The 12845-nt window shown below is 38.1% G+C and overlaps 1 protein-coding gene, 1 long non-coding RNA gene and 1 pseudogene across 2 annotated transcripts; 2 read left to right on the forward strand and 1 right to left on the reverse strand.

Moving 5' to 3' along the window:
• The first annotated feature begins 1689 nt into the window (after positions 1-1689).
• Positions 1690-3820, forward strand: LOC124203491 (annotated as a pseudogene).
• Positions 3821-5478: 1658 nt separating this feature from the next.
• Positions 5479-6188, forward strand: LOC124205993. Its single transcript, XR_006879527.1, has 2 exons — positions 5479-5564; positions 5677-6188. It is a non-coding gene; the product is annotated as an uncharacterized LOC124205993 (long non-coding RNA).
• Positions 6189-6920: 732 nt separating this feature from the next.
• LOC124203492 (DNA-directed RNA polymerase II subunit rpb1-like) lies at positions 6921-7334 on the reverse strand. Its single transcript, XM_046600166.1, has one exon. The coding sequence runs from the start codon at positions 7332-7334 to the stop codon at positions 6921-6923; it is 414 nt and encodes a 137-aa protein (XP_046456122.1).
• Between the last annotated feature and the right edge of the window lie 5511 nt (positions 7335-12845).

Here is a 12845-nt window from a genome sequence, read left to right on the forward strand (position 1 = left end):
GAAAGAAAGGGCTAATGACGACTTCTTTGCAAATTGATCGCATGAAAACTATTTCAATTAACTTTTTCAACTTCGTTTGAATTGAAACTTTTATTTGATTAAGTTGCAGTTACTGGGCTAAAAAGCTCAAAATTTCAATAGAAAGGTAGCATTCTTGAAAAAAAAATCGCAAATTGCCTGCCATCTATGAAACATAGTAGAAAGTTGCCAGGAAAGACTCAACATTTCCGACAATTGGCTCTGAAAAGTCTCGCCTGTGTTCACACACCACACTCGTCTATTATACGTAACAGCCGCAGATGTTTTTATATTTTACTTCCAGTTATTCATTTTTTTTCTCTCTCTCGAACAGATGAATATGGTAGTTCAGACTCCAGTTACTGTGGTTATCTGGTTGTTCGTTTGATCGAAACAGTCCACATATTAAAAAGAAGCAATCAATGAAAAATTAGTAACAGTAAACCATTTAACAAGAATTTTGAAAAATTTAACTTTTAATAACATATGCTTAGCTTGAGCTGACCAATAAATCTCTCGAAAGAGGCACAAGGAAAAGATTCAACGTTGTTTTCAAGATCATTTTGAGCACTAGACTGATCATCTTATGGAAATAAATAAATTTTATCGCAATTATATAACAATTACAAGTGACGAAATTTGTTGAAAATAACCAACATGTTTTTAGAAATATCGATTTGAAAGATAATTAGTTATAGGTGGTGTGTAACCATAAATATCTGATGAATCAATAGAACTCGAATGATCGTCTATTTGAAGTAGTATCATTCATGATGGTTGAGTATACTGTCTTAGCTCACCTAAGAGGTTTCATTGGGTGGGAATATGTTGATGGAATATTTGCACCTGGTATAGTTATTTTAAAATGTGCTGTTAATTAAAAATCTGTCTGACTAACTCATTTCTGTATTAGGAGGTAGCATTTCAAATATGTTTGGAATGGTCTTTTTTCGTTACAAAAAATTCCCTGATGAAAAAGGAAAGGAATTGGCAGCATATAGGTGAATTGTTGGCATTTATTTCGCAAGAGGGTTGATATTTTCCACTCCAAATCGCATGTATATTTCTGTTTACATTTCCAAACTTATTGTTTTACAGAGCCATAATTTGGTTGTGGCCAGCCACACATCAAGCGAGTAAATTTCTTGAAGAGAGGCCATCCATAAATCTTTGCTAAAACAAACATACCAACACCCAGAATCGCTTCAACGATAATAATAATAATCTGGGTGATTATCAACATAATCCAAGACTTTAGCAGCCATCTGTTTTGCTGCTTTGTCGACAAAAGTTTCAAAGACATCTTCAATGCCTGCTACCGTCACATTTGATATCATTTCAAACATATAGAAATTAGGTTAATTTAAAACGGGACTTTCAAGTAATAAATGATAACTTAGTTACTCAATATTTCTTGAAGATGTGAAATTTTTCTTTTGAATCATTGAAAATTTCATCTTGGTCCTTTTTAGAAACTGCTAAATTTTTGTTGTTTTCTGTTTGTTAGTTTCAAAATACCAGCATTCTTGTGAGCCACAATCAGATTATTTTTACCATTCCAACTGTGGATTTTCCTTTACCTTTGTTAAGTAAATTCAACACTGATCAACAATTGAATTGTCTGGCCATTCTGAACACAACACATGTTTGATCCATTGTAGTCTTGTTATCATGGGTACCACAAACAGCATTCTGCTGACAAAAACTTTACGGGGGCTAGAGATTTTGGTGGAATGGGTTGGTTTTTCAAATAGCAAGATTGACTTGTCTAGCCATTGTGTTCACGAGTTTGATTTCCATTGTAGTCTTGTTATCATGGGTCCCAACACAAACAGCATTTTCCTGACAAAAACTTTACGGGGGCCAGCAATTTTTGGTGGAATTGGTTGGTTTTTCAAATAGAAAAATTGAATTGTCTTGCCATTGTGAACACGGAGTTATTTCACACGGAAAACCACGTATATCGGAAGGAAAATACCTGACGTGTTTGCCATGTCACGATTCTCCGTTGACGTGGCGACGAATAATTTGAGTGTCAAGGTTATTTGCCGGATGATCCCAAATGATCATTTATGGCAATGACTTGTATGTTTTTTTTCTTTTTGTCCACTTTTTCTTTCCCTTTCATGGATGTCCCTCTAACATATACTGCAAATGTTATTTTGTTTTCTTGCTGATATCATTTCTTAACTCTTTATTGATCGTATCTTTTCCAGAAACTTGGCACGACTCAAGAAAGAACTCTGGGCAAGAAGAAACCAGTGGGAAAACAAACGACCAGCTTCAATGCACCACGCGGACGTGCCAAAAGAGCAACAAGACCCGAGGTACCTAGCATACACTTTTCTCTGGAGATATTTCACTGCTTAAACTCCCCAATCAACTTCTCAAGAATTTCGTTCGTTTTGGGATTATTGTTGTTTTCGGAGCATTTTCAAATTTGCAATTCTCAAAGTCATTTCGGCTCCCAAACAACCGGCCAAGCCAAGTTCGTTGAGAAGCGCGGCTGTGGCCGCAGCGTGCAAAACCCGGCGATTGTTTTTGGGCGCCAAAGAAAATGACGTTTTGCCTGATATTTTGGGTGTTTTTTTTCTTTCTCGCCATTCGCACGGATCTGAATGTTGTTGTGGTTCTTTTCTACTTCTTCGTCGTCGTCTTGTCTGTCGTTTCTGTTTTTGGAGATCTGGACAATATCTCAGATCAGTGTCTCCTATCTTTTTAAAAAGATGGTATCTTTTTTTAAAATAACACCTCTTTTAATGAAATTTGGCATAAAGTCTACTAGCTTGGCGCTAAATTTTTATTGTTTACGCCGATAGATTTTCCGCCAAATTTCTTTAAAAGAGGCGTTATTTTAAAAAAGATAGGAGACACTGTCTCAGATTGAGACGCTTGCGATTTTTCCTTTGAGAATTGACTTGTAGAACGTAGCGGAATGGGTTATTGGACACGATCTTGAAAAATCTGTTCCAATCAGTCTGGTTGCTGTTGGCAAAAAGTTAAGCGAGTCCTTCTAAGCTGTTTGTTATCGTCGTTGGTATTTTGTTATGTTGTTGCTTCGTAAGATAATTCTTTGTCATTTACTTTGTCGGCTGTGATGCTAAGGGGAACTTGTGTTATGTATTTTAAAAACTAATTTATTCTTTTTTTTTCTTGTTTGATTGATCAGAAACCGAGCGATGCGTACGGGCCAACAACGCTGAATACAATAAGAAATTTAATTATTCAGTAAGTTTTGCTGATGTGATTTAATATATCCAAGTAATAATCCGTCATTTCGCTTTACAGAATAATTACATTCAGACGTCCTACACGCTGCTGTCGTTTGTGCCCCTGAATTTGTGGCAGCAGTTCCATCGGCTAGCGAATTTTTATTTCCTGTTCGTTCTGGCTATACAATTCATTCGCGTTGTTTCGTTGTTACCACCTGTCACCACTGACGCACCTTTAATTTGTGTCCTGCTCCTTTCGGCCATCAAAGATGCTTATGAAGATTACGTAAGTATTTTCGTTTCCATTTCATTTCTTCGCTTTCTCACCTCATTTAAAAAAAAAAATAATAATTTTTGTTTTTCTTGTTTTTGCGTGTTTAGCAAAGATCTGTAAGCGACTCTGAATTCAACAATAGAAAGTCGCTCGTCCTGCGTAACGTCAAGTTGGTGGAATAGCCCTGGCACTCAGTCCAGGTGGGTGACATCATCCGAATGAAGAATGACCAGTTTATTGCCGCCGACCTTCTACTCTTGACCACGTCCGAGCCCGTCGGTCTCTATATATTGAAACGGTTCAGTTGGACAGGTAAACGCGGTCTAGTCTCTGTTCGTTTTCCGGTAATCATGTTTGCTGATGTGGCTGTTGATGTTTGCTGTGGAACGGCAACAAATATACGTCCTACGTAACACTCAGTGATGCTACGGCGTCATAATCTTCGCCGGACGGGACACTAAGTTGATGCAGAATGCCGGCGAGACGAAGTTCAAACGGACTTCGATTGATCATTTGATAAATTTCCTCGTCGTTGGGGTAAAATCGAATTTTACTTTAATTGTGGCCGGCCAATAATTGGCACTATTAACAGTCCAGCAATTTACACGATTAACTTTTTTTTTCTCTTTTTTGTAGATTGTATGTTCCTTACTCTCGGTGTCCCTATTCTGCACAATTGCATGCGGAGTGTGGGAGTCGGTGACAGGCCAATACTTCCGCTTCTCCTTGCCGTGAGATCCGCTGATTCCGGTCAAGTCACCGGCTGCCGGATCAACCGTCATCTCCTTTTCGAGTTTTGTTTCTTATGCTATCGTTCTCAGCACGGTGATGCCCAATTCTCTCTACGTCAGCATGGGAGTCAACCGGTTTGCTCAGTCTTTTCTAATCAACGGGGACCGGCAAATGACGGTCCCTTAGCGGCGCTTTGCAGTGTGAAGGGATGCCGTGAATAGCCGCTTTTTTTGGCCCGCACGATGTGGTTGTGCTCTAGTTTTTGCATGACAAAAATTATTTCGATACAAAACCGTTCCATTATGTGGCGATTACCAATGAAGCCAGACCTTCGCCAGATGAAGACTAATTTCGGGATGTGCGATAGGTGTCAAGACGGGCCGATGAAAAATCCCGCTATGTCTACTTTCCAATTAAAAAACAATTACTTTCCAACAAACAAAACAAGAAAGCGAGCTCTTTACCTTTGCAAGGTACAACTAGCTGTGGCTTTGAGGGCAGATCAAGTTTACTTAGTCAGATTCTTCTCGTAGGCTAGATCCTTCTCAAATTAAAAAACAATTACTTTCCAACTTTCCAACAAACAAAACAAGAAAGCGAGTTCTTTACCTTTACAAGGTACAACTAGCTGTGGCTTTGAGGGCAGATTAAGTTTGCTTAGTCAGATTCTTCTCGTAGGCTAGATCCTTCTCGAAGGCATCTGTGGAAATGAAGAAAGTTTGTCAATACACACTTGGATATGTTGTGTCCTGCTATGTCTACTTTCCAATTATGAAAAAATTTCACTGGGGAAACAGCAGTTTTTCTTGCAACCAAGCAAATCTTCAACTTTAAGGATCAATTGGCCAAGTTCCATACGATAATCTGTAAAAGAATGACAAGCAAAACTTCATTCGAGAACCATATAAATTTAAATAAAAAAAATAAAAAAACCTTGCAATTTGATAAGAGGGAACTTGTGGGTTTGCCACGCTCGTAAATCCTGAGAATATCTTGGCGTCTTTTTGAGTTCTTGAGTAACGTTCTTGAGTACTGGGTTGACATTTTTCCTCTACTCTGAACATAAATTGACAGTTTTTTATGAAATTACTAGACAATAATTCAAAAATTTGTAACTTGCATTACTTCAGAATCTTCTTTAAGAATCAAGAGCCAAATTTAAACGTCGATAAAATCTACTAAGGTCTCAACATTCGACTATACCCCTCGGCTTTTCAGTTGAAACTTGTACAAAGTCTTACGTCTTTGCGATACAATTCTTAAAATTTGGCGAACAGATCGTTTTTTTTACACCAACAACATCGATCAACCTACCGGTTTCACTTCAAGTATAAACATATAAAAGTCTTCTATACATTGATCCTAATTATTATTCCATGAGATGCAAAAAGTCTATTTCATTTAACCTACATGTAATTATTTAACGTTACATTTATATAGATCAACTTGCCTAGATTCAAAAAATGTCAATGGCACGCATAATTTGCAGTAATGGCGACGGCACTATCAAGTAAATTCAACCGAAAGCCTTCCGCACTCCAGATGAGTACGTATTCAAGTTAGGCTACTATGCTATCAAGAATCTATTTTTTAAATTTTTTTATAAATTACCTCGACTTTTATTGGAAACTCCGTATGGATTGGATATACTTTCTCAGATTACGCAACAAACGTGTTTCCTGCAACAACATCCCTGGAATTGACTTCGCCAAAATGTTACCCCTCTAAATTCATTTTGAAATTTGATCTTTACTGTGTTCGGGTTTTCAAGTTTCAAGTTTTCAAAATATTACAAAATATAAATTAAAAAATTATCCGAAATTTCAATGAGGGGTAGTTACTTTGTTCCATAACGTAACAAAGAGAAAGATGTTACCAGCTTTCCACAAGATCCTAAAAATGTTATGGTCTTTGAAAATTGAAATAAAGATAAAGCTTTGATGCAATTGAAATCCATATGTCATTAAAAGATAGTTCTTTTTTAGATCAATGAAGTCTAAGATGTATGCAAATGATTAATAATTTAAAATAAATAGTCAGTTCTGTAATCATGAAATTGCTACGCTACAAAACATAATCTACTCAATTTGATATTCAAGTGAATAATAGTGATGAGCTTTTTAGGATACAGCAGTCAGCGTAACCAGAAAAAACTGGGATTGAGACAACATGCAGGTATCCTGCAATTCGGTAACTCTTGACGTGGTTGAAAATAATGGATTTTTATTGTTCTGTTTCAAAAAAAATTATACTTATCCTTTGTACAATATGCGTGCTTGTAGAATGGTAAAGGCTAACCAACATATAATTTAGAACATTTTTTTTATTCTATCAACAACACAATAAGCGTCATTCATCAACTGGGGTGTAAAGCAAAACTGAAACCGTAGTATGATAAACAAATAACAATTGAATGGGATAATATAATTCCGTAACTTTCTTATTGAGTCAATTTAAAAAAAAAATAAAGATCTAAATTAAAATTGTTTAAACTTCTGGGTTTGCTTAAAGAAATCATCGAAATCTGCGAATCCATTATTGTTGTCGTTATAAGAGACTCCCTTATAGCCACCTTTATCTGTATCTGCACTGTTTTTGTAGGGATATGCAGGATCTGAATTTTGGGGAGGATAAGTAGGTTTGTTGTAATAAGCCGACGGTGTTTCAGGATAAATGGAAGGCGACTAAGCTGTGGGATCATAGCTTGTAGCGTATGGGGGAGAATAAGGTGCTGGAGGATTGTAGACTGGGGAACTGTAAGAGTGAGGACTGTAAGAGGCAGAACTATATTCAGATGAACTATAATCTGGGTGACTGTATTCTGGAGGACTGTAATCCGAATAAGAACTGTACGAAGGTGGGTTGTAAGCTGATTGGCTATAACCCGGAAATGGTGGAGCCTTATTGTTTGGCTTGTATGCACCGTATTGTCCCTTGGGTGGCCCGTGTTGTGATTTAGGGACTCCGTAATTTGGTCTGGGTCTCTTATGCTTGCCATGTGATTTCAACGGATGTCGAAGATATTCATTGTATCCGCCTTGGTAACTGCCATTATGATCACGCCCCTCTGATTGATTTTTCTTGATGGAGTGATCCATTTTTGGTTCAATAATTTCGTCGCTTGCTGTAGATAAGATTCCATCAAAGCTAATCAATGTTAAAGCTAACAGTATCGGTAAGATCATAGAGAAAAACTGTGCGCAAAAAAAATTCAAAAGAATTACAAAAAATTACTAGGCTAACTGCATAAAATAAAGAAGTGCCCAGCTGAACCTGATAAACATACTTATATAAAAAAACTTATTATCTTGGGAATGCCGTGTTTCATGCTGATGAAAAAAAAGCATTTGATATCTGTATGTTTCTTTTTACGCTAGATGAATTTCGAAGCTAAGAAGAAGCTTTGCAATGAAAGTTGAAAACTGATACCAATACAAAAAAAATGTATTTATACGCACGTTTTTATATGCAGTGTGTACATCCAGAGAAGTCTCCGCCTTCTCCAACTGATCCGTCTGCTTCCTTGTTTTCTCTCGTGTGGTTTACTGGTTTGAGCCACCCATATACTTCTGGCGTTTTCCAAACATATTTTCCGATATTTTCTAACCTGCATTCGGCAGACCATTCAATGCCTTTCTTTTAATTTCTTTTGCTGATCAATCATATTGGAGAAGACAAAACCAGGAGAAAGGTAAAGAATTAGTTAAAATTGTTTTTTATATCATTAACATGTACATTTTAGATCATTTCAGGTTTCTCCATTATCTGAAGTTCAGTCACTATGTTGTCAGGAAAAATTTTACATGGTGGTGTAGTGATAAATGCCAGCAAATATTGTGAATCTAATACTAAAAAAGTAAAACATGAACATTCTCTTTCTTCAACATTGATGTTCTTTTATTATTATCTATACACTAACTCCACCTCACAGATGGCTATACAGATGTTTTGGAAACTCAAATACTGCCAGCAATAAATTTAGACAAGAAATCATTGGGTTTTAGATTGATGGGTGTCCTAAAGTAGTTTATAAATTAGGCATTTTTGCTTCCACCGCTTCATAGTTCCATTCGGCCTTAACAACCAACATATCAATAACTCTTAGATCCTTAGCATGTCGATTTTTCTCGTGAGGGCTCCACGTAAATAGTGCATCAGGTAATGTTAAATGGAATGTCATCAATACAACCGCCGATTCGTAGCCAAGAAGCATAACTCAGTTTAGGTCCGTTACTTATCACCAGGTTTTCCAAGCAATTGAAACTGAGCGCGCTAGTTGCTCATTTTCCTGGGTCACGCACCGTCCTGCATCAAAAATTAAATTTGCATTCTATAAAAGTTACTATGAGCTTACGTTATTAAAAGCTTACCACAATAGCTGAGCGATAAAATCATCAATAAGCAATGAAGCGTTCAAATCAAAATATTGCGTGATAACATCGACCATGGCGTAAAGGGCGTGATTTCATGCAGTTGTAAGTCAGTCGGATTTTTCAGACAACTGATCTGGCAATTTCGATTGGTTGAAGATTCGAAAGATAACTTTAAAAAAATCCTTCCATCAATGTGACCGGAACATCGGGCCGTATTGTTTAGCCATTTCGAAGAGAATAGTTAGAGTGCGAGTACTTACGTCTAGTTTGCAACATCCGATGATGCAGCTTAACTCAAACAGAATGGGAAACCAACCGCGGACTCATAGGCTTTCTTCCTCGGGAATTAATCCCAAGTTGGTCACAGCTTAAGTTAATTGGCTGTTGACCATATCATCTGCCATTTGGGCATCTTTAAAAAAACACAAAAATAGTTTTAATATGTTATCAAGTCAACTTTCAGTGAATTTTTTTCATTTACCCCCATCGTGAAACAGAGCTGGTTGTTCGGCAACATGCCGACCACACAGTCTTACCAAGCGAATAGCGGATTGGTATCTGGGAAAAGTGGATTGCAGGCGAACTCGCTTAGGCACTTGACGCAATCCTATCGTCGATCCAAGATTGATACAGACTTTCCAATAGCATGATTATGATAGTATAACTACCTGGAAACTATCGATCATTGCCACCATTTTAGTCACGTAAAGTTGTGTTACAATTTTATTTACCGTTTGAAAAGCCAGCTCCACAATTACTTTTGTCGTTGATGGATGCGGCTGTGAGATTTAGAAAAAAAAGAGTGTGAATTTATTTTTAAAATAGGAACATTTCTATGATTTAATTATTTTAAAAGACAAAAAATATGTTCTTCCATCCTGATTTTATATTATCTGATTGGCTATGGACCATTTGGGTGAAACAACGAACCACCATGTCGCGAATTGTGGTTGATCGTTTACGTTTCAGCATGTGCTCGAATGGCCTGAGAAAATCTTTTTGGAATCGAAAATTCGCAAGTTCTCCCTTTTAATGAATTTCATTGCAAGTTGTCGAAGTGAATCGACTGCGAAGAAAGCGATGTAATCGTATATTGGTGTTTTGGTATATTGATGGAGTCGTAGACAAGAGGCAGCACTAATGAAGCCCCTTCTTCTTTTGGTAACATCCCAAGGTGTCTAAATTTACAAAGAAAAAACAAGACAGATCAATCACACAATTCTCATTCAATTAGTTAATCCGCCTCTTCAGCTTACCTGATGTAGAGGAAAAAGAGCATTTTGTTACAAGCTGTAAAAACAGAGGGGGCACGATGGAAGGGGCTGAAGGAGGGACAGTCAGGCAAAATTGAACACTCCATTTGAAGGTCTGCTGGCCGAAAGCGTTGGGCTTGCTCAAGATTCATCAGTTGAACCGGATCGTGAAGGATGTGATGAGAAGCAGTCAGCAAGCGACAAAACGCGTGGATCGCCACATCGGCTTGAACGGGATGGTCATGACACGGACTTCAAAGGAGCGTTCAAGCACCTTCAGTTCCTCGAGCGTCCACTGCTCGCGGTACTCGGGCCCACTAGGGCTCACCTTAGTATCAAGTTTTGCATGTGCATGGGGGTGACTGTTACGCGGCCATGTAGCGATTCACACCTGGATGCAATAAAAACGAAAGGGCTACGTGAAAATAAAATTCCGAAAAACAAACAACAGGATAATAAAATGAAATTACTGGAAAACTATGACTCCGGGCTCGGTAATAGGAAGCGGTGACGGGCAATCTTGTGAATCTTAAATGATATATATTTTGGGAGTGCAGAAGACGTCGAAAACTTCGTAAGTCAAGATTGTTGGGACAGCTCTATCCCAGGAGCGTTGCGGTAGGACACGTGAAACGAACGATGACTGACAGCTGCAGACGGAGGACCTCCCGGTCAGGCGGGTTAAGGGCACCGCATTCGATGCCATCCGCGCCAATTATTAGGACCTGGAGAAGCTAAACTTTGTTGTGGGAATGGGCTGCTCTCGATATTGTGACAACTACCACCCATGCCGCCGAGATTGGGTGAAGGAGTGGGCAGCATACCGGCTGGACTTGAAGCGTGAAGCGGATTGGGAAGTGGAGAGCTAGCAATGCCGAAGTCACTTATGGAGCCCAAAGGTGACGGATGGGGCAGTATTGAAGGTAATGGATTGACTCCCCCGGAAAGTGGAATAGAAGCCGGTGGTGAAGCCAAAGAAAAAGAAGACTTAACTGTACTAGAACCAAATCCATAATGTCCTTGTGACTGAACTTGTTGCTGCAACATAAACGCATAAGATTAAAACCCATTGATCATTTGTAATTCGATTATTACCTACGTGATATTGCCCATGTGACGGCTGGCCGGAGTGTGCGGATTGCTGGTTCCCAAAGGCGCACTTCTTTTGTAATCGCCACAAAAAGAGTCGCAATGGTAACGCCCGGAATGTTGAGTTGGTATATGGGGTAGCGTATACGTCTTTGAGAAAGCTGACGGAGGGTCTGTGAGGGTTTGTAACAACACTGTTGTCAAACTAATGAATGTAGGAACGGTTTTCGAAGATTGCGGCGAGGAGTTGGTTGATTACGATCCCGGGGAGTAAGTCTCTAATAATTTTTTTTTTTTAGTAAAAAGTTAAATTAATTTGATTCCTGTAATTTGATTTCGGTGTAACATATCCAGGCTTTCATACAGGGTGAATTGGTTGTCCCGGTCTTGGTGGATAATATGATGAGTGGTTTCTCTTCCGGATCGATCGGTTCCTCAATTTTTTGGTTAGGGTTTTCCATTTTTCCTTGAGTGAATGAACGAAATAGTGAACCTTTCATCGAAAAAAAAAACAGTGGTTAAAAAATTAAAAAAAGCGGTTGAAGAACCTTTCGCAAAAAAACTACCAGTAGCCGAAGAACCATTTCCGGAAGAACCTTTTCCCGTATCTGAGCCTGCCACAGAATCAGAAGTTGTTGAGGAACCAGTAGTAATCAAGGAAACAGAAAAACGTAAAAACGATAGTGATTGAACCAATATGAGTTTCAGGTTTCAGCATTTCAGTCGTACTGTCTCGGAGGTTTTGAAACGTTTAGATTTCTTGATGCTGATTGTTGATTTAAGAGTGGAACGTGTTCTGATAAGAATGGTGGTAAAATTATTAAAATTCCAAGTAAATTACTAATTTTACCATTCATCTATTTGAATTGACATTAACCATCACCCATTATCTTTCATCTCCTTCCAGTTCATTTATTGACCATTTATTCATCAATAATGAGGAAAAGACGTGACCACAATCTCGTGAAGCTTATTTCTTGATTTGATTGGATTTGGTTGTCATTCTTCTCTTTTTTTACGCCTCAAGGAAAAAAATTACAGAATCACTATCGGCGTGTCATCTTGTGCATATATACAATCATGCTTGAAAGTTTCTTTAGCAGGCAAATGGCTATATATGTTTTAATTTTAAATTGACGGAATGTGTCTTCAAAAAGTATCGGGGAGATTTATTGTTGCCATGACTGGTTTGGGGAATGGCATTCTATAACAATAAAAAACTTAAATGGGAAACTTACCTCCCCCCCCCAGCGTTATAGTCTTAAAACTCTTTTTAATTACCACATTAGAATGCTGGTATTATAAAATTGTCTTGTTCCAATTCTTCAATGTGTCGACACACACGGTTGGTAACAGCAATTTCTCATCAGAATAATTCCAAACTCGCCCCGTTAAACGTCTGTCCATTGAGGACATCTTCTCCATTGAGATCTCCTGTTCAAATTTCCTGCCACTGAACCCGTTTTCCAATTATTTACAATGCCCATCAAATCTAAACATAAGGTAGATTTGTTCGTTAAAAAAAACGTGATGAAATGTGTTAACCAATGCCATTATTTCTACTTTGAAAGAAAGTTGACTTTATCGATTCGGCTGTTGAATTACTACACCGTCACTTACGCGAAGCCATTATAAGCTCCAAACATTCTAGGAACATTAAGTTGGTTTTCAGTACAAATTTGAAGGATGCCCTATGACGTTATTTTAATATCTCTACCATTTTAGGCAATCACGAATCAATCCCTTCGTTTTGCATCCTCTTTATAGGTGGTTTATAGGTAAACATTAATCAAGGTGGAATGTGGATGAATCGACTTTATGGCTCATCACTACCAAGGATCTGATGGGTAGCAGCTGTCTGACCAAATCGTAAATGTCTTGGAGGGGAGTAATT

The sequence above is a fragment of the Daphnia pulex genome, chromosome 10 (assembly GCF_021134715.1).
Source record: "Daphnia pulex isolate KAP4 chromosome 10, ASM2113471v1".
NCBI lineage: Eukaryota > Metazoa > Arthropoda > Branchiopoda > Diplostraca > Daphniidae > Daphnia > Daphnia pulex.